Source organism: Hyperolius riggenbachi, chromosome 3 (assembly GCF_040937935.1).
Source record: "Hyperolius riggenbachi isolate aHypRig1 chromosome 3, aHypRig1.pri, whole genome shotgun sequence".
NCBI lineage: Eukaryota > Metazoa > Chordata > Amphibia > Anura > Hyperoliidae > Hyperolius > Hyperolius riggenbachi.
The window spans coordinates 91712410-91734542 of NC_090648.1; the positions used below are offsets into that span (position 1 = coordinate 91712410).

The 22133-nt window shown below is 43.7% G+C and overlaps 1 protein-coding gene across 2 annotated transcripts in view; it reads left to right on the forward strand.

The window, feature by feature from the left end:
- NOTCH3 (notch receptor 3) overlaps window positions 1-22133 on the forward strand; it is a 152617-nt gene that overhangs the window by 54248 nt on the left and 76236 nt on the right. The window contains exons 1-2 of one of the 2 annotated variants that reach the window (XM_068274582.1): window positions 13338-13353; window positions 14809-14890. In XM_068274582.1, coding sequence (XP_068130683.1) covers window positions 14862-14890 — 29 coding nt within the window. In that variant the 5' untranslated portion in view covers window positions 13338-13353; window positions 14809-14861. Of the gene's footprint in view, window positions 1-13337; window positions 13354-14808; window positions 14891-22133 lie in introns of those variants that run through there. The other variant, XM_068274581.1, reaches the window with a different exon arrangement.

The window sequence follows — 22133 nt, forward strand, 5'->3', positions numbered from 1 at the left end:
TAAATGTTGTCAGGTAAAAGTTGGTTTATGTTAAAGAGAAACCGTGACCAAGAATTGAACTTCATCCCAATCAGTAGCTGATACCCCCTTTTACATGAGATATCTATTCCTTTTCTCAAACGGATCATCAGGGGGCTCTGTATGGCTGATATTGTGGCGAAACCCCTCCCACAGGAAAGTGTGAGGCCCATGGTCCTGGCAGTTTCCTGTCTGTGAACCTTGTTGCATTGAGGGAAATAACTGTTTACTGCTGTTTCCAACTGCCAAAAAAGCATGCAGCAGCTTCTTCCAGTGACATCACCTGCCAGCAGTAAAAATGTCACCCTGTGATAAATGTCAGAATGTAAATCAGGAAGAGGAAAACGTTTACAATGGACAAACAAGGACTAAATCATTTATACATAATTTATTGTAAAGATGAAGCACTTTTTTTTTTTTTACATTATTTTCACTGGAGTTCCTCTTTAAAGCCTTGCTGACACCATTTACAGTTATGGTGTTTAAGCGCTAATTAGAACTGAAAGTAAGTTGTGGTTATGGTGAGAGCGGTTTGCTACACACAGCTAGCTGAATACCTTTCTAGTAATTTCAGTGAAGGACATGATTCCCCTTCTTAGCACTGGTTTTATAGAGTACAGTAAGCTCCCCACCAGCCATCCTATAAATGTGTACATAGTAATATTGTATTCAGGGCCGGTTCTAGACTTTCTGCTGCCTGAAGCAAACTTTGGAGGAAGGCAGGCGGGAGAGCAGAGAGGAGTCAGGCGCCAGGTGGGCCAAACTGTTTGTCCAAACTCCACCCCTAGATTTTGCTGTCTGAATCATGTGATTCAGGTGGCTTCAGGGTAGGCTCCGCCCCTGATTGTACCTCTATACATGTGAGCTGTCCCTAATTTCCAAGAATTGTCATTGGGTCCTGAATATTTCCAATAAAATGTTATATATTCATGCAGAGAGGTGCTGTAACCCACAGTAGCCAATCAGAAGTTGACTTTTTTTTTTTTTTTCCAGCAACATTTTGTGGCAGTTTCTGTCAGTTTTGATGCACCACATACTGGGCATGATTCACAAAGAATGTAAAAGTAATATTAAAACGAAGTTAATCAGAAACTTACTTTGAGTCATTATTTTGCTTGTAAATGTGCTAAAAGGTTATTTTTGATCAATGTGGTGATAAATAAGTCATGTATAAGAAGTTTTGTGAATAGAGACTAATGTCCAGGTTACGCATAGTAACGAGAGTCTGTTCACAGTACAGAAAGCATTCTGGTGCGTTTTGATGTAATGCGTACAAGAACATTTTATCATGCAGCGCACGCCATTTCCCATTGGGTTCTATTGTGTTGCGTCTACAACATAAAGCGCCATGCTGTGCATCAGAAAACGTATGCTTGAAATCGTATTCCTGCTTGCGTTGTGTATGTGAATGAGCCCTTCATGATTTAGTTAGCTCCTTGGTGCTCTAAATGAATTTTACATACTTTGGCCTACAGCTTTTATTTCGATCTTTGGATATAGTGATTTCGCCTTTTTTTTCTTTCAAACTCCCCCTCTTTAGCCCTGTTATTTGCGTTGTCTGCAGTTTTGTGGACTCTCTTCCACCTGCATATTCTATCCCTCTCCCCCTCAGTCCTCCAGGCCTCTTGCGCTCACTCAGTCCTTTGTTTGCCGTCACCAGACTGCCTCTCACAATCTTCCCCCCTCAGCCTTCTGTTCTCGGCCCGCTCTCAGAATACTCCTCTTTTGTTTGGACTTCGCCATGCTTGTGCCACAGCTCCCCTCTTTCTTCCTCCTGGCTTTTGTAATTATACCTACTGTGTCCACCCAAAAAATGTGATATTGGCTCCTTTACCTGACTGGACCGCCAAGCCTGTAGCTGTGAAGGCATGTGGAAGACTGCGGTCTCAGAATGCCATCACAGACGGTCCCTTGTGTGAAGCCTGAGGTCACAGGTCAGAGCTCACTGGGAGCAAGCGAAGAACAGACTCCACACAAAGTGCCATGAATTGTCTTATTCACGTCGTTTTATTCCTTTCATTTCGCCCCCTTAAATTCACAAAGCAGGCCATGCTGCCTCTGTTGCCTCCAAATGTTTTTTTTTTTTTTTTTTTTGTTCCCCTTTCCCAAATAAAATCTTGCCAAGTAGCCCCCATCTTTATTTTACCTCAGATTTTCTGTAGTGCTCTCAATTTTCCCAGATTTGTTTGTGCTTCTTTTTTCATGTCGCTGTTCTCTGTTGCAATAAAACCTCGGAGCTGCTTTTGCTAATGGTTTAATTACTTCCATTTTGAAATGACTGAAACTGCTGGGGGTCTGCTGCAAAATCATTTTTTTTCTTTTTTGAGTGGTCAGTAAAATTGCTTTTGCCATGAATTAAAGAGACTCTGTAACAAAATTTTCAGCCTTATTTCTTCTATCCTATAAGTTCCTATACCTGTTCTAATGTGGTCTGTCTTACTGCAGCCTTTCCTAGTTCCACAGTGGCTGCATTATCTCTGTTATATAATCTAATCTTCTTTCCTCTGACTGCTTTGTCAGGCTCAGGCACTCAGGCAAGGACATGCTGCTCTGCTTGTTATAGGCAGAAGCTATACACACCCTCTCCACGCCCCCTGCAGGCTCTGTATGAGTCAGACTGAGCTCCTCTCAGCCTATCACATGCCATGTCTTTTGTTTGTAAACACTGCCTAAAACTGGCAATTACAAGCCAGGATTGCAGCAGGGAGTGGCAGAAACCGCACAGAGGGGCCCAGGAGAATATAATGAATAGAATGGTATGCTTTTTATTGTAAGAATTTTAGAGTACAGATTCTCTTTAAGGAGCAATGTTCTCATTGTTTAGACTTGTCATTGTAAACTACAGGAACATTTTGAATCCAGAAGAATAATTACATTTGCAGCAGTTGTATAGTAATTGTGAATGGGATTATTACGAAGACGGAAATGTATGATTATGATGTTAATTTGTTCGGGTAAATATTTGTTCTGCCGTCTAAGTTTAGAATGGTGCATCCTCATTTTCCCATGCTTCTATTCAGTCCCCCCCCCTTTTGTGTGTGTGTTGGGTTTTATTTTCTTTACTTTATTTTAACTCTGAATTTTGAAGGTTTTTTTCCATGACAATCAAATATATGCACAAGTTGATTTACAAAGGCCGGAGAGCCTAAGTAATAATGAATTGGATTTAATTATTAATTCTTGGCACACACCATGCAATTTCCAGTCAGATCACTAGGTCAAATCAATAATTTCCAACAGGTCCGATCTGATTTCCAATAGTTTTTCTGATTGATTTTGTACAGAAGTGATCCATTTTCTAATTGATTAGAAAAACGACCGGAAATCAGATTGGACCTGTCAGATAATTGATTCAACCCGCCAAAATTACCTAGATTTAAGGCTCATACACACATCAGACTATAGTCTTTGGAAAATGAAAGATCACAGACCAATCTTACCACCCTTCATGTAGTATGAGAGCCATACTCTACACAGTCTATTCTATGGAGCTGAACTCCACATCAGAAAAAAATCTTTGCAAGATGCTGCACACACAGATGCTGTACAGACACAAAAGATCAGTATCTGCAAAAGATCTGTTCCTGCCAAAAATCCATTCCTGCAAATTGCAATGATAGTCTATGAGATCTGCAGATCATCATACACACATGATTTAACTGACATTCATCTGCAGATTAAGCAATCATCTGCAGATCTGAAAATCCATCCTGGTGGTTCTGATCTGCAGATGAATGTCAGTTAAATCATGTGTGTATGATGATCTGCAGATCTCATAGACTATCATTGCAATTTGCAGGAATGGATTTTTGGCAGGAACAGATCTTTTGCAGATACTGATCTTTTGTGTCTGTACAGCATCTGTGTGTGCAGCATCTTGCAATGAGTTTTTTCTGATGGGAAGTTCAGCTCCATAGAAAAGACTGTGTAGAGTATGGCTCTCATACTACATGAAGGGTGGTAAGATTGGTCTGTGAGCTTTCATTTTCAAAAGACTATGGTCTGATGTGTGTATGGGGCCTTAGTCTAGTCGAGCATTTGTGGGATATGCTGTGAAAACCAGTCCTATCCATGGAGACCTCACAGCTTGCAAGACTTCAAAGTGTACTTGTAGCAAAAACACACTGCTCCAAATGGATGGTTACTTCAGTAGAAGGAAGCCTCTGGATTATCCCGTCCTCCGTCTGGCCGTTAAAGTGATGGGACCTCCCAAAAACTGTCTACAAGCTCTTGTCAATGGCTCATGCCTGGGCAGTAGTACGGACCTGCTCGGGCTTGGCTTTTCTTACCAAAGCCCAAACTGGTCTGTGCTACTGCCCATGACTGGTTGAACTGGATGGACGTATGTCTTTTTTCAACCAAAATAACTATGTAACTATGAGGCAGTGTGGCTGCTCTTGTTCATGTTTGGGAGCACAGCCCTAAACAATGTTAGGCAGGTAGTTTTAATGTTTTAGCAGATCTATGTAAGTTCTCAAATGCCTTCCAGCCTTGGTAAATAAAACCCCATGTTCATTAATTATTAAAACAGTCCTTAAATAGGTCTTGGGAAAATGAATAGATCAGTATGAATGTGCGGTCAGATAAATGGGGTGGTAACAACAAAACTCAACAAAATGGTAACTGTAGACATTTGCTATAGACCCGTGAGAATAAAAATGAGAAAAAAAATTGACACTAGGAAGAGGGAGAGAGAAAGAGGACTGAAGAACAAGCGAAAGCAAGAGGCTTGTAGTGGGGTGTGAAAGAAAGGGAGGGGGATGGGAGGGAGGGGCGGCCGAGTCAAGGACCGTTGGAAATAAAAGAATGCCGGTGCAAATAGCGGTTTCAGTCTGAGGTCGAGCTCTGTAAAGTAGTGCCAGCTTTTTAAATATTTTTTGCTGGTGTTTTTGATAAAACATATGAGATCTTTATGACCCAAGTTATTTTTTTTTAGGTTTGTGATACTTTTGTAATAATACGTAATCTCTCCACTGAAGTTATACACTTTCTGTCTTCTGCTTGATGATTTTAAAGCCTGGTACACACATGCAGTTTTGATTGGCCAGTTTTACCACTTCCATGCAGTATAAGGGCCAACGGATTTAACATACTATGAACAGATTGTACAAGGGAGCTCTCCTACTACAGTAACCACTTAAGGACCGGGGCTGTTCTCTCTGATCTGTGCTGCGTGGGCTCTCCAGCCCGCAGCACAGATCGTGTGCAAGGCAGGGCAATCAGACTACCCCCCCCTTTTTTTCCCCCACTAGAGGGAAGAACTTCCTGGAGGGGTCTGATCGTCGCCGCTCCGTGTGGCAGGGGGGGCTCCTCAAAGCCCCCCTCCGCAGCGCAATTCCTCCCTCCCTCTCTTCCCTCCCTCCCTGGGCGGCACAGGACGGCAATGCGTCCTGCGCCGCCTCTGATAGGCTTCAGCCTACCACACGGCGGCGATCCCTGGCCAATCAGGGGCCGGGCAGCGCCGTATTGATGTAAACAGCGGGGATTTCTTCCCCGCGTGTTTAAAATTAGCCTGCGAGCCGTGATCGGAGGCTCGCAGGCTATTCACTGAGACACCCTCCGTGAACTGACATGGAACTGTAAAACCACAAACGACCAGCCGCCTCCTATCGGCGTTAGCTGGTCGTTAAGTGGTTAAAGTAAATTGGCTAATCATTGGCTAATTAAAATTGGAAGTGTGTACGCATTTTTATTCGAAATCTTCATTGTCCTGGTCAGTAAGCCGCCTTCTGCTTTCTTGTACCACTTCTTATCTAACCGTTTTCTTCCCTCCATCTTGAGGCGGCGGCCTTGAGGTTTAGAATAGGAGACAGAATTAATTTTCTCTTTGCAGATTAATGAAAGTATCACTTGTGAGACATATGAGAGCTGTACACATAATGAGAAAATTGCATTTCATCGTTTTTGGGTTTTTTTTTCAGTCAGAAAATGTTTGTTTTTGAATAAAGCCTATCGGGAGAGGTTTATTCTGTTTTTCTGTTTCTGAGCTCTTTCTGTTTCTGAGCTCATGTGTACACTGTGTTTCTCTCAGCCCCTCATGTATACAAAACCTCAGCCTTTATGGTCAGATTTATTTCCTCCTCTCATACTTTCTCAACAGGCCTCACTTCCTTGTTTTTCTTCAGTTGGTTTCCTCATAGGGTCACCTTGCTTTAAAACTCATCCAAAGCCCCATTTTTTTTTTAATGAATCAGATGGAGAGAAGTTATTCTATTTGGCTTTTAATGTTTTCTGTACCTCAAGAGGAGATTGCTGGTGACTCCTAAGATGGTGAAGAAGCACCTCAAACCCAGACAGACGGCCAATAATCTTCTGACAAAGATTGTAATGCTTTCTTGCACTGCTTTCAGTCACTGGCGTAGTCGTGCCACAGGAAGTTAGAGAAAATCATTTGTTTCAGACATAATGTGTTGGGACTTTAATGCCAGTTTATGGGATTTCTTTTTTCGTTTTTGTTATCTACAATTCATTGAAGACCTATGTGGACTCAGGTGTGTGTCACCTGAAGCTGTGATCAGTTTGGGAGTACAGTGTACAGATGAGCTTTGTGGCACTCTCCTGAGCAGAGCAGTAATATTACATACATATGGGGGTCAAAAGTGGCTGGTCGCTAGCGCATAGGGAACGCGCACGCGACAGCTCCGCCCCCGCGACAGCTGTCTACACGTCTCTGCCCAAATGCGACGGAAGCTGTCGCCGAAGGTAGTTGTACACGGTTTATTGGAACAATCCTTTATCTGTCATTTTGACAGATGAAATCTTGCCATTGGGTTTTATTGTTATTATTTAGCATTTATATAGCCCTGACCTTTTCTGCATCACTGTACAGAATATATAGTCTTGCCAGAGGTGCTTACAATCTAATCCCCACCATAGTCGTATGTTCATTGTAGTCTAGGGCCAATTTTAGGGGAAAACCAATTAACTTATCTGTATGTTTTTTGGATTGTGGGAGGAAAGGAAGTTTCCTCCCAACGCAGATACGAGGAAAACATACAAACTCCAGGCAGGTAGTGCCCAAGCTGGGATCTGAACCAAGCAAGGCGAGAGTGCTGATCACTATGCCACCGTTCTGCCGTGAGAGTGGACATTAATAATGATCTGGATGTAGTCCCCAGAGACCCTAGCTGAATTGCTGAACCATCCTGAGGAGGAACATTGGGAAAGTTACCAAAACTGGGATCAGTTTGGGCTTTTGCTTTCAAACCTAGTTTGCACTTCTATGTATCTGCTGTTTTCTATAATGCCGGTTGTATGCTTTGACCACTACAGTGATACGCTTGATATTCTATTACCTCTGTAGACCTGTTCAGTGTACTGTATGTAACAAAATGGCCAGAAATGGCACTTTTTAGCATCTGACAGCTCTTCATGTATCGCAAGGGCTTCTGATGGGTGTCTCCTCCATCTGACTCCACCCCTAACAGCCAAGGGCTCTTTCACATGGACGGCCAAACAGCAATGCCGAATTGCCTGGAGCAAGCCCCATCCAGATGCTCTGTAGAGAAACCGAATGAGCACATCTGTCAAAGGCGGTCATTGCTTGAGGTGTTGGTGTTCTGCACAATATTCCTTAGGCCCTGTTCATATTACCAAACGCAGATGGCCGTGTGATCGTAACGCGTGCGAATGTAACACAACGCATTTGAACGCACGCCATCTGCGTTTGCATGCGTTGCGTGGCTGATGCCCATTCACTGTAGTGAATGGGTCAGCCGCACGTTTCGGGGAAAAAATGCGTGCAGCATGAGTTTGCGGAACGCATGCAGTGTGAACATCAGACAGTGCAGTCTATGCACTTCTGATGTCGTGCGTGTCGGCCTCCTGCACGCGTTGCCGAAATCCGGACGGCAACGCGTGCATTGTGAACGAGGCCTTCGTAAATGATGCCAAAAGAATAAAACGGTCAATAGAATCAAAATTCTTTCCTTATTAGCAACATTAAAATCCCCTAAAAACCTTTTAATGCCTTTGGGGAGTTTAGGGGATTTTAATTTAACAAAAAGAAATTTGATCTTATTTAGATTTTTTTATCTTTTTACATCACAATAGATATCATTTCTGGTGCGTTTAGAACCAGCTGAAAGGTCATTTTTAACACTGGAGCTGCTCTTACATTTTTTTTTTTTTTTTTAAAAGAACTTGACTGTTCTGCCAGATTTTAACTGCTTACCTGTTCTATTTTTGCTGTAGTGGTCCTTTAACTTTTGACTCGAGGTTCGACTCAGTAATAAAGACTCCTAACTGACATTACTTCTGTGCACAGTTATTGGCCTGTCCATCAATAAAGTGAACAGGCATTTTGACTCATCAGGTGGAGGAAACCAAGTGAAATAGGTGATCCCTTTCTCTGTAAGCAGCCCTGCTGGCAAATCTTGTACTTAGTTTTGTCATAAGCACAATATTTTGAAGTTTCTTATACATAAAATTACTTTGGGGGATCAAAATATATATATTTTTAAAGTGGTCCTGTATTGAAAGCTTCACCAAACAATGGCTAGAAAGTACAAAAATAAATAAATGGTAAATAATTGCCTCATCACCCCCATTCTGAAGTCCCGTGTTTTTAGTTTCCGTATCCTGTTGGTCACCTCCTGCCTGTTGCTAGGTGTGGGAAGGAGATTTCTGGTTAGATGTCCGGGCAGAATCCTGCCATAAACATGTCTTCTCAGATGGCCCAAGCCTGCATGCTTACCTTTATAGGAGGTAGAATGGGTGGAAATGAGACCCCCAGCACTGACCCGATCCCAGAGCACACAACTGCAGTCAGTCAGAAAAATCTGATCCATAAGACCCCAGACTGTTGCTACATCTGGAAGAGATGGCACTGAAAACCCATGGGACTCTGTAAAACTTCTTGGCACGTAAGCAAAAGGAACCATACATGGAAATATGAACATACAGTCGAGCGTTATCAGCATTCAGCTATATACCAGTAAAGGCTGGTTAAAACGGGCCTAAAACTAACTCTAAGCGTGTAAAGGAATCAGATTCCAGTATAGCTCTTTTTTTTTACCTCCTGGGGCTTCCCAGGAGCCAAATGGTCAACCTGCTCAAAAATTCAGCTAATGCCTAATTTTTGAGTTTACCTTTGATTGTCAATGAAACCATCACCTGAAAACTTTCTATTGGCTCCTAAACTCCATGTTTTGTAGTAAAAACAAATAAAACGATACTGAAGTTTGTGTTGCTGACATTATGATCACATGGTTATATTTCGAGCTCCCAGAGGCATGCTGGGAGAGATGTTATTAGAGACTGCGGGGAGAACTACTCTGTCAAGTTTACCTGTTGAGATGGATAATTTCAGATATCTATGGGGGCTACTAGTGAATTGAGATTCTCTGATCATTCTAGAATCCATTGTACATCACTGAACTTCTAGTCACCATGAAACAGTTACAGTATTTGGTTTGGATAAAATGATTATTTATATCATGTGGCTATTTTGATACAGGATGAAGGAGATGAATACTAATTTTTGCAAGTACCCTTTAAAGGGAACCTAACCTGAGAGGGATATGGATGTTTCCTTCTAAACAATACCAGTTGCCTGGCTCTCCTCCTGCTGATCTCTTTGAAGCAGTAGTAGCTAATCCAGTCTGACTTCAGTCAGAGCACCTGATGTGCATGCTTGTTAAAGAGAGTCTGAAGCGAGAATAGATCTCGCTTCAGACCTCATAGCTAGCAGGGGCATGTGTGCCCCTGCTAAAACGCCGCTATAGCGCGGCTTAACGGGGGTCCCTGTCCCCCCAAACCCCCTCCGTGCAGCGGGGAAGCGCTTCCTGGTTGGGGCAGGGCTAACCGCCGCAGCCCTGCCCCATGCGCGTCTGTCAGACGCGTATCTCCGCCTCTCCCCTGCCCCTCTCAGTCTTCCTTCACTGAGAGGGGCGGGGGAGAGGCGGCGATGCGCGTCTGATAGACGCGCTGGCAGGCAGGGCTGCAGCCGTTAGCCCTGCCTCCAGGAAGAGTTTTCCCTACGACCATTTTACGACCAACTTTTGCGGGGGGTGGGTTGGGGGTGAAGGGAACCCCGTTAAGCTGCGGGAATGCGGCGTTTTAGCAGGGGCACACGTGCCCCTGCTTTATATATAAGACCTGAAGCGAGATTTAGTCTCGCTTCAGTGTCTCTTTAAGGGGCGGTAGCTGAAAGTATTAGAGACGTAAGATCAACAGGAGAGTCTGGCAACTGGTATTATTTTAAAAGGAAAAATCCATATCCTTCTCAGTTTAGGTTCCCTTTAAGCTGTGTGCACACCCTAGACTTTTGTCTCTCAAACTGATTGTATGTGATTGTTTCGACATTGTTCTAAAATAGTACATTCTCTGCTGAGCGCTGTCGTAGTTTCTGTCCCCTCCTTTACAGTTGGATGCCACTTGCAGTCTCTCATTAGCACCTTATTCCTGCACTTTATTACCTACCTCAGGGTTATATTCAGGTAGCATGATGCAATATTCATTCAGTCATTTTGTTCAGTCATTGTCTGGATAGTGTACTGGTTAAGGACTTCATACACACTTGAGATAAAAGTCTTTGGAAAAGGCAAGGTCACAGACCAATTTTACCCCCTTCCATGTAGTATGAGAGCCATACTCTGCACAGTCTATTCTATGGAGCTGAACTCCCCATCAAATAAAATCTTTGCAAGATGCTGCACACAAAGATGCTGCACACATGCAACAGATCAGCATCTGCAAAAGATCTGTTTCTGCAAAAGATCCATTCCTGCAAAATGCATTCATAGTCTATGATATCTGCAGATCATCATACACACCTTGTTTAACAGACAATCATCTGCAGATCATCTGCAGATCCGATCCACCAGAGTGGATTTTCAGATCTGCAGATGATTGCCAGATATGCAGATGAAGTCTGTTAAACAAGGTGTGTATGATGATCTGCAGATCTCATAGACTATGAATGCATTTTGCAGGAATGGATCTTTTGCAGGAACAGATCTTTTGCAGATAATGATCTTTTGAATGTGTACGGGCATCTTTGTGTGCAGCATCTTGCAAAGATTTTATTTGATGGGGAGTTCAGCTCCATAGAATAGACTGTGTAGAGTATGGCTCTCATACTACATGGAATAAAATTGGTCTGTGATCTTGCCTTTTCCAAAGACTTTTATCTCAAGTGTGTATGAAGCATTAGTCTCTGAGAGACCTGGGTTCAAATCTCAGCTCTTCCTGTTCCGTAAGGGCTCTTTCACATCAGTCAATGTGAACAGGAGTCGTTCTCCTGCACGCGTTGTCTGCCTGCGGCGTGTCGTCGGGTATCTGCGGTGCGACGCAATCAGCGGCGGTAGCTGGTAATTAAACCCGACGGAAAACGCCGGCTCGCGGGTGCATTGGAGGAAAAACTGCTCCCGGGTGCGTCGGAACCGCAACGCATCGAAACACAGCCTCGAGTGTGAAAGGTAAAATGAAAGTCTATGGACTTTCATCTTGGTTAACGCAAACGGCTTCCGTTTGCGTTAACGCACAAAGTCTGCCCTAATGTGAAAGAGCCCTAAGACAGCACCTCTTCAGCAGGGAGAATTTGGGCAAGACTCCTTAAGACTGCTACTGCCTATAGAGCGCGCCCTAGTGGCTGCAGCTCTGGCGCTCTGAGTCTGCCAGGAGAAAAGCGCAATATAAATGTTATTTTTTGTGTCTTGTATTTTGGTATTATACTTGGTATTCTGTATTCATGGCTCTAAATGTTTCTGTATTTTTAGGTGTTTTTCTGGTTCATGCATAATTTGATTATATGTACACATTTATTACAATTTTTCATGCACACTTATCATTTAAAAGTACATCTGAACTGAGAGAGATATAGCGACTACCATATTATTTTCCATTTCAACAATACCAGTTGCCAGATAGTCCTGCTTCTCTTTCAGGCATCAGTAGTGTCTAAATCACACACCTACAAGCAAGCAGCTAATCCAGTCATAGGCTCAGTGCACACCAAAAAGCCCTAGCGTATTCTCAAACGCTGAACGCTTTTTGAAGTGATTTTTAAGAGCGATTCTCATTCTAGGCATATGTAGAGAGATTTTCTAAACATGCCTAGCGATTTCTGGAGTAGCATTTTTTATATTTTGTTACAGTAGAGCTGTGACTGAACATCTTCTGTACCCAAAAAAAAAACCGCTTGGAAAATCGCTCTGATCTAGTGCTTTTCAGAGTGATTTTCCACTTTGTTATACTTAACATTGAGGCTGAATCACCTCAGAAATCAGCAGAAATGCTGCAGGTCCTGCATTTGCGTTTGAGAAAAAGCACATCGCTCTGGTGTGCTCCATCCCATTCAAATACATTAGCCAAGCGCTTTTCGAAGCGCTGTCGATTTTAAAAACGCTCAGTAGCGCTCTTGGTGTGCACCAGCCCATACTTAAGTCAAAGAAACCTGATTGGAATGCTTGTTCTGAGGCTGTGGCTAAAAAGTTTTAGAGGCAGAGGCTCACAGGACTGCCAGGCAATCTGTGTTGTTTAAATGGAAATAAATATGTCAGCCTCCATATCCCTCTCACTTTAAGTTGTCTGTTGGTATTTAAACTGGATGCCGTGCCTTATGATTTCTGTGTTAACTTCCCCAGCACTTTACTCTGAGAGATAGTTGTCCCTTTGTGGGCACCTGCTTCATTTCTGCCCCAGTGTTGCTCCAGTTTTTATTGCAATGGTTATGAAGGGTCTACCTCAGAACAGGAAGGTATCTTGTAATAGGGACACAGACCTCCATAAAAACCCGAGTGAGGATCTAGCTGTCTTCCACTCTTTGTCTGGGTGGAGTTGCGCTTTAATCTTCCTCATGATGGGATTTGCTCTAGAAAGGTTGGCCAGTAACCAGCTTTCCACCAGAAGGTTGTTTACCACGCTTCATTGTCGTGTGGCTTAGAATGTCCTGTTGTGTTGCAGGAATGTTTTCCTGGCGGGTTGTTATCGAGCAGGCGGTGTTGAATGTCCGCTAGAGTAAGGTTAGTACGATTTTGTTGTGCACATCTTTGAGGTCGGTCCGAAAAGCACAACCCCTGTCAGAAAGCCTATGGATAGAGTAACGCCATCCCCGTCTAATAGGATCACAATAGGCCTGACGCAGGCTTTGTCCCGATTCAATAGCAGGTATGTGTCTTGGATTTCAGGTTAACACAAACCACAAAACGAAACCCCACCCGTAATTTTTGTATCCCCGTAAATAATCCAAGGAGGTGTGACGTTCCCACGGTTCCCCACCCTAAAACAACACACAAGGAAGAAAACATACATCTATTATATGATCGTCCCATTAACCCTGTCCCAGCACAGGTTACCGCATGTTCACTAGAGCTGTACATCCACGCTACAGAGGTGATAGTCCTCATGATATATTATTAGGACACAGTTTTATCTTTTTATTGTATGTCTTATACCAGTAATCTGATCTATTTTTGAAGCGTTTCTGTAGAGTTTTACAATGTTATTAGATACATGTGAAAGCGTTCGGTTATTCTTAAATACAACATATTTAGAACATTAGTTCACAGTATGAAGTGTGATTTGTGATTGCATTTATACATTTCGGAGAAGGCAGTTGGCATTTATTACATATTGCTAGTGTGTATTTATGTATTGCCGACATGTTCCGGAGCTCTTTACAAGGAACATAGTCACGTCACTTAGTGCTGCTCAGAGGAGCTCACAATCTAATCTGCACTGTTTTCACAATCTGATGGGTTAAGGCTACTTTTTTTTTTTAAATTTAACAGTATGTTTTTGGGGTGTTGGAGGAACCCCACACAAACACGGGGAGGATATACAAACTCTATGCAATGGTATCCTGACTGAGGTTTTAACTTTCACATATGCAGGCTAAATAGTCTTCAGATGATAGAAACCCAATTCAAAGAAGAAAAGGTAGCAGATCACACAACCATGGTATTCGCACAGACACGGCCATACTCGCACTCATACTTGTGCAGGCCCAGACATACTCGCGCAGCCGCAGGTGTACTCGCTCAGCTGTACCCATGCAGGCGCGGGTGTACTTGCGCAGGCACGGGCGTACTCGGGCAGGCACAGACATACTCGCACAGCCGCAAGTGTACTCTCACAGGCACGGGGGTACTCGTGCAGGCGCGGGGGTACTCGCACAGGTGTACTAGTGCAGGCGCGGGGGGTACTCGCACAGGTGTACTCGCACAGGCACGGACATACTCATGCAGCCGCAGGTGTACTCACTCAGCTGTACCCACGCAGGCACGGGCGTACTTGCGCAGGCACAGGCATACTCGTGCAGCCGCAGGTGTACTCGTGCAGCCGCAGGTGTACTCTCACAGGCGCGGGGGTACTCGCACAGGTGTACTCACACAGGCACGGACATACTCACACAGCCACAAGTGTACTCTCACATGCATACTCGCGCAGGCACAGGTGTGCTTGTGCATGCCCGGACGTATTCATGCAGCCACAGGTGTACTTGCACAGGCGCGGTACAGAAACGCTCTTGCATGAAGAGGAGCGCGGTCACAATAACATATCCTACAAGCTCTTGTCTATGTTCTGAGGGTCCATCGGGGGGCAACCATGGGGGCGAGGACTATTCAGTGGCTTCCTTCTACCTAAGTATGTCACTTTTTTTTCTTTCTTTTTTTTAATCCCCGCCATCTTGGGTACACTTTAAAGACAAATTTGTCTTAGGATCTGTATGTGGATTGTGTAAAATGAAATGTAAAAATAAATGGTATCATTGAGAGCAGTGCTGTGTATGCAGGTGTCTTGGCATTGAGCCACTGTTCTAAGTATAGTTCATTTTGTCACCCACAGGCTTCCAGTGTGTGGATTCCTCCAGACCATGTCAGAATGGAGCGAGATGCACCATGTATTCCAATGGAGAAGCTTCTTGTGTGTAAGTAACTACATGTGTCACAGATTCAGAGTGCGCCAAGTATTTGCAGTGCATGCTGGGACTTCTTGTTGAGAGCTACTGTCCAAGCTGGAGAAAAGAGAAATAAAAGGCAATACACTGCCCAATGTTTTAATAGATTTGCTATAAACATTGAATCAAATAAAAATCGGAGAGATCAAGACTGCCATCTCGGTCGAGGACGTTGTTCTTACCTCACTTTGTAGCAACAGTGCACATTGCTAGCCTGTAGGCTAGCGATGCATCTGGACAGTACTTGTGTGTTCAGGTACATACACACATCCAATCTTGATTGGCCAATTTTACCACTTCCGTGCAGTATGAGAGCTTACCTGCACATCTACTACAAGGAGGTGGTAAGATTAGCCAATAAGGATTGTATGGGTGTACCAGGCTTTAGAATCACTATTTTGTATTGCTGTCCTCTATTTCCTGTTTTAGGGGCCAACAGTTTTAGTATTCGAGTCGCAAGTTTTCATAGAAAACACATGGAAGGAAGTAGGGAGTCATTTCTCCAGTGGGGTTACAGATTACTTAAACCCTGAAAGTTTCTCACCACTTAGCACACTATGCAAAACTAAAATACGTAGTAATGAAAATAAAATATTAAAAAATGGGCTCTTAAAGTTAGAGGTGCTGTCTGTAGGGGAGTGTGATGTTCCAGGTTCTATTGCCTGTGTGAGTAAAATAACTTAGTAGGAAAGGTCTCTGGTTTTTAAGAGCAAAGAAGATTTATACTGTGTGTTTAAAGGATACCCGAGGTGACATGTGACATGATGAGATAGACATGGGTATGTACAGTGCAAAGCACACAAATAACTAGGCAGTCTGTTTTTTTTTTTATTTTTTTTTATTTCTCTGCCTGAAAAAGTTAATCAGGTATGCAAGTGACAGTTTCTGCACGGGTCGGGGCTGTGTCAGACTAGAGCATAACCCTCACTGATAAGTAATTACAGCCATAAAACACTTTCCTGTCAGTAAATGGCTTTTGAGAGCAGGAAAGATAAAAAGGGTCACTAATTCATGATTTGAGCTCTGGCATACTGCAGTGAAGGTGTCATTGAGCAGAGACAATGAAACAGTAAAAAATAGATTTATATATAAAATAAAACTCTGGGGTATCTAGAAAAGTCATTTTTAGTAGGAGGATGAATACAATTGTTTTTCTCATCCGTTTATTTTCACCTCGGATATCCTTTAACCACCTGAGCGGTCTGGACGAGCTTAGCTCGTCCAACACCGCCGGAGGCTGCCGCTCAGGCCCTGCTGGGCCGATTTACATCAAATAAAAAGCAGCACACGCAGCCGGCACTTTGCCAGCCGCGTGTGCTGCCTGATCGCCGCCGCTCTGCGGCGATCCGCCGCGAGCAGCGGCGAAAGAGGGTCCCCCCAGCCGCCTTAGCCCAGCGTAGCCGGAACAAAAAGTTCCGGCCAGCGCTAAGGGCTGGATCGGAGGCGGCTGACGTCAGGACGTCGGCTGACGTCGATGACGTCGCTCCGCTCGTCGCTATGGCGACGATATAAGCAAAACAAGGAAGGCCGCTCATTGCGGCCTTCCTTGTTTATTCTGGGCGCCGGAGGCGATCGGAAGATCGCCTCCGGAGCGCCCTCTAGTGGGCTTTCATGCAGCCAACTTTCAGTTGGCTGCATGAAATAGTTTTTTTTTAATTTAAAAAAAACCCTCCCGCAGCCACCCTGGCGATTTAATCAGAACGCCAGGGTGGTTAAGCAAGTGTTGCAAGTGTCTCTCCTGGTTTCTCCAGGTACTATATATTTGGATATGAATTCAGGTCAGTGTGCATTTTGTATAATAGCAGGCCACAGTAAATGCTAACTGCAAATACACCTAAAACATTACTGTGCACATTGTTTCCAAATCAATCGCAATGATCGGATTGGATGGTCAATCATTCGGGAAATTGGCTCATTAATGGGCACCTTCATGGTGCCAATTGATGACGAACGATTGTTCTATCAATCGTTTCATTGATCCGAATTTCTGAAGAATTCTTTTAGTCTGTTTGGATTGCTTATAATGTTCCCTTCCATTGCTACTAATGTAAACTTGGCAAGGGGAAAGTGAGATAGCTCTGCCCATACTAGAGGTGATTGGTGAGCACATACAGAAATGCAGAAACATGGGTTACAGTAGATTCTGTGCCCAGGTAAATAAGTCATCTGTTATGTTGCCTGGTCTGTACATACTTTACTAGGTCTTATTTCCAACAGCTCTTATGCTGGGAATACACGTTTCGTTTTTGCCTTCGTTTTAGCCTTCGATTCGTTCGGTAAACGAATCGAGTGTTGAAAACGTATGTGAAAATAGTCATAATCTCATTATAGTTTCGATTAATAGACCCCAAATACGAACGACTAGTGATCGAACATGTTTGATATTATCTCTCTTTATCCATCTCATCGAACCATTGGTAGGCTTGATGGCTGTTCAGATCGATTATATATTCGTTTATGCCGTCCGTCCCTGTACTACGTTTCGTTTCTTTGCAGCCTTCGATCATTGGAAAAACGAAACCATCAGAATCGAAAAAAAAACCTGAAACCGTGGGTGGTGATATTAACCGTACGGTCGATTTCGGGATCGAAAAGGACAAAAGGCACAATCGAAACGAAGGTTTAAACGAAGGCAAAAACTAAACGTGTATTCCCAGCATTAGAAGGGCAAAGCTTCCTATGTCTGGATGGTAACACCGAGCTTTTGTTAATGGTTCAGCGACAGTTTTGTGCCTGTTAATCAGTGGCCAGTGTACACTGTCCTCTCAGGAAAATGCTTGTGTGGCATCTCCTACAGATGTCAGAGCAAACTGCAAAACGGAGAGTCGTCTTTCACTTCCTGTCCTCTTTGAAAACAGTGGTTCATACTCATTCCTCAGTGTAGATAGAAGTGTTTATTGTGGCCTGTGTTCCTGTCCTTAGGAATGGAGTGAAGTTCTCCTCACTGTGAAAACTGCAATTTAAACCTAGCTAGGGCTCCAACCTAATGCTTGTTAATAAACCATGCAATTCTCCATCAGATGGATGGGTCGATAGATAATTTTCCGACAAGCCCGATCTGATTTCTTTGATTGATTTGTACAGAAGTGGTCAGAAAATCCAGGGCTGTGGAGTCGGTACAAAAATCATCCAACTCCGCTTTTTTTTAAAAAACTCTGACTCCAACTCAGACTCCGAGACCCTGAGAAAATGGATCAGAAAACCGCTCAAAATAAGATCGGACCTGTCAGAAATGATCGGCCCATCTATATGATTGAAAATTGCATGGTGTATTCCCAGCATAAGTGGCTTGCACTCTTGCCTTGCTGTGCTAGGATCCCAGGCTCAAATCTTAGTCAGGACATTACTTGCTTGAAGATATATTTTCTGCACATTTACGTACATTGGTTTCCTCCCACATCTCCAAAACATACGCTCAGTATCAGGGCTGTGGAGTCCAGGTACCCAAAATTACTTGGACTCCTCAACTCCCGACTCCACAGCCCTGGAAGGGCTATGGAGTCTGTACAAAACTCATCCAACTCAGACGCCTCAGTTTATGAAATCACCGACTCCAGGTAACCAAAAATTGCTCCGATTCCACAGCCCGGTTTAGTACTGCCCCACTGATGCCAACACAGCACCACCCACATTACCCACAGTGCACCTTGTGAAAAATCTGCCTTTTGGAGTGGTGGAGACAGGTGATCTCATACACTTGCATTGGATTTGGGCCATGGCTCTGTACTTTAAACGCTTGTTTCAGAATACATTAGTGTATTTATGTGCATGGATCCAGCACACTGTCCCTTTAACCATTAGTTTGCACTGCCCCACAGCCCATCCAGCTGTCTTCAGAAGAATTCTGTTGTCCCCTCCCCATGCTGCTGGCCTGACCCATTGCAGGACTTTGACCCAGTTGAGTCAGTGATGTATTTCTGTCAGCTTGACCCCTCTGAGAGCCTTTTTCTTCCTGCTGAACTGTGTTGACCAGATTAAACCCAATACAGCATATTTGCTGGGCAGGTGCATTCCTCCCTCTCAGGGATTACTGCATAGTTTGCACAATACCAATACTGGATCTGACTTAGAGGAACTGTAGGGGAAAAAAAACATAAGAAAGTTGCTTATTTTTACAATGTTCATTTGCAGAATATTTAGTCAGTGTTTGGCCATTGTCAGATCTTTCCTCTCCCTGATTTACATTCTGATAATTATCCCTGGTGGTGACCTCTTTAGTTCTGCCAGGTAATCTGTATGGAATGTTCGTTACAGAGCGTTCTATGCACAGAGGGAGATATTGCTTGCTTGGCAGTTGAAAACAAATCTGTTCTTTCCCACAGTGCAACAAGCTCCGCATACAGGAAACTGTCAGGACCATGGTCATGACATCACACTGTGGGAGGGGTTTCACCACAATATAAGCCATACAATCCCCCTGATCTATTTGAGAAAAGGTAAAGATTTCTCCTGGCAAAGGGGGTAATGGCTACTGATTGTAATGAAGCACGATCCTTAGTTAAAATTCCTCTTTAATTCCTGATGGTGGAATTATTTACCAGTTTCGAATATCGATTGTGGAGAGAGGAGGGATCCCTGTTCTATAATATTTAAAAATCAGCAGCGCTCCTGGCTGCTCAGATACGCAGCACATTGAAATAGCAGCTTTGGGTGGCGTTTAATTGTGTAGTGGGTTAATTTTTAGTGGCCAATCCTTTGTATCCCTGTCAGCAATTAGAAGTGTTTTATGACATTTTCCCAGTCTGTACACTTTGCAATACACAGGCAGGAGTCTGGATGCTTCTGATTGGCTGTGTTAGGCATGATATGCGGTGCATCCCTGCCTGTGTCGAGTAGTCTGTGAGGAGAGGAGAGGACAGTCTGATATTCATCAACAAAGCCCAGCAAAAAATTGGTGGCGCTCCTAATCAGGCTGCAGCTGAAATGAAACCAACAGAGATGTGCAGTGCCTCTGATATTCATGTTTATAATGTGGCGATGAGTGAGTGAATGGCATGGGGGACTCTCACTAGCTCATTATGTCCTTCAGGACCTGATATTATGTTAGCTACACCTGTGTGAGCATATTTTCTTACATTAGAAGAGGTGTTTTCATTCCTCCTACTGACAGAAACTGATTGTACACCGCACTCCGACACTAGGGGTGTGCTATGGTCTGAGTAATAGTATTACAAAGGGGAAGAGAAGGGTCATATGGGTGACTCCTTTCTCTTCCCCTTTGCAATTCTACTAACATAAGAGATGACATCTTTTGGGTTGCTTTTACAGGTAGTCCCCGACTTACGAACAACCCACCGATACGAACTGCATGGATTCTGTGGGAACAAGTCAAAATAAATAAATTTTAGATTGGACATGTAGTTTTTGAGAAGATCGATTTTAAAGCATTCAAAGAAAACATGGCTTTTAAACTTTTATAAGCAGGTATGAGGTGACACAGAGGGGGACACTGGAGGCACAGAAGAAGGTACAAGGGAGAGGGAGGGCGCAGAGTTCGGACTGAACAGATTCAGGTTAAGAACCAACAAACAGTCCCTATTTTGTTTATTAACCGGGAACTACCTGTAAATCTTTTCATGGGACAACACTGAAGATATGCCACTTTGATACAATGTAAAGTAGTCAGTGTACAGCTTGCAGAACTGTAAATTTGGTGTCACATCAAAGTAACCCAACACACAGCCATTAACTTCTAAACCGTTGACAACCAGGGCTGTGGAGTCAGAGCAATTTTTGGGTACCTGGAGTCCGTTGTGGTTTCATAAACTGAGGAGATGGAGTTGAATGATTTTTGTACCGACTCCACACCCCTTAGTGAACAATGTCAGAATTCTGCCCAAAGATTCAGTATTTTGGATGCCCACCATTATTTTCCAGCACTGTCTTAACTCTCGGGCTTGGAGTTCACACTGTAATCTTCTTCCACTCATCCATGACGAAACTGGCGGATGCTGATAACCTAGTGCCTCTCCACCTTCTGTTTGAGGATGCCCCACATATGCTCAATAGGGTTTAGGTCTGGCAACATGCTTGACCAGTCCAGCACCTTTACCCTAAGTTTCCGTAGCAAGGCAGTTGTCATCTTGGAGATGTGTTTGGGGTCTCTTATGTTGGAGGACTGTCCTGTGGCCCAGTTTCTGAAGGGAGGGAATTGGCCCAGTTTCTGAAGGGAGATTTGTACTGTCTCCAGACTTTATAATATTGTTTAAGCTGTCCTCTCTCTTCCTGCCTGACTTGCATTCTACTTTCTCTAGACTTTTTTGGAGCAAGTCACAGGTGGTGAGAAGTAGACACCTCTTGAGCCACACACACTCAATCAGTGTCACCAGTCAGCAATTTGCTTGATGTTTTGGGGGACACTGCAGTGCATGATTGCTCTACAGACAAGGGATGTGCCCGTCTTTATGGAAACAGGAGTAGACGTGGATGGTGGATTGGCGTCCTGTGGGCAGGGTGAGGAGGGGAACAATGCGGTCAGGCGTTCCTGATGCTAAAGAGCAGCCAAATCTCTGTGAAGCTAGGGGAAACTTGTACACATGCTAGACTCTCATCCCATGACTGTTCTGAACGATCACCTCAGCTGAGTGTCATCTACCGTGTGTACCTGGCTTAATCGGTTAGCTAAATACTTTTTATTTAATCACCTGTGTGTTTGGCATATCTTCTGTGTCTAGTTACCTATGATTAATCTGATGAACAGAGCTGTGTAAACCACAAACCAAGCAGGAGACTATAACTCAAGAATGCTGAGGTCACTCCCAGTCTGAATTTTCCCAAAATCAGAAAACGAGTGACAAAAAGTGCATACATGCAAAAACAGCGCTAAGGAATTTGGGTGCAGGGTAATGCCAAAAAAATAAACCTGTTCACGCTGCTCCTGCAAAAGTCCCAGCGGTGTTAGTTACTATTCCCCCTCCAGGCCACTATTGCTGGCGGACGAATTAAGCTGTTTTTATAACCATTTTCGTGCTCCATCTTTTGACCGGCGACCAAATTACTGTCTGAGCACCGCTATAGCCGTAATTCACATTCCGGCCTATGGCGGTGCTTGGTGCGTCCAAATTTCCCCGTGCCGTTCTTGCCTGTCTCAACAAAAAGTGATTTATTTTTGTTTATAATGTGAAATGTGCTTTATTTTTACATTATGTGGGAGAGAAGCGGAGATGGGAAAGAATTGTCCATGCAGTTTATAGGCAGTGGAATGTGAGGAAGT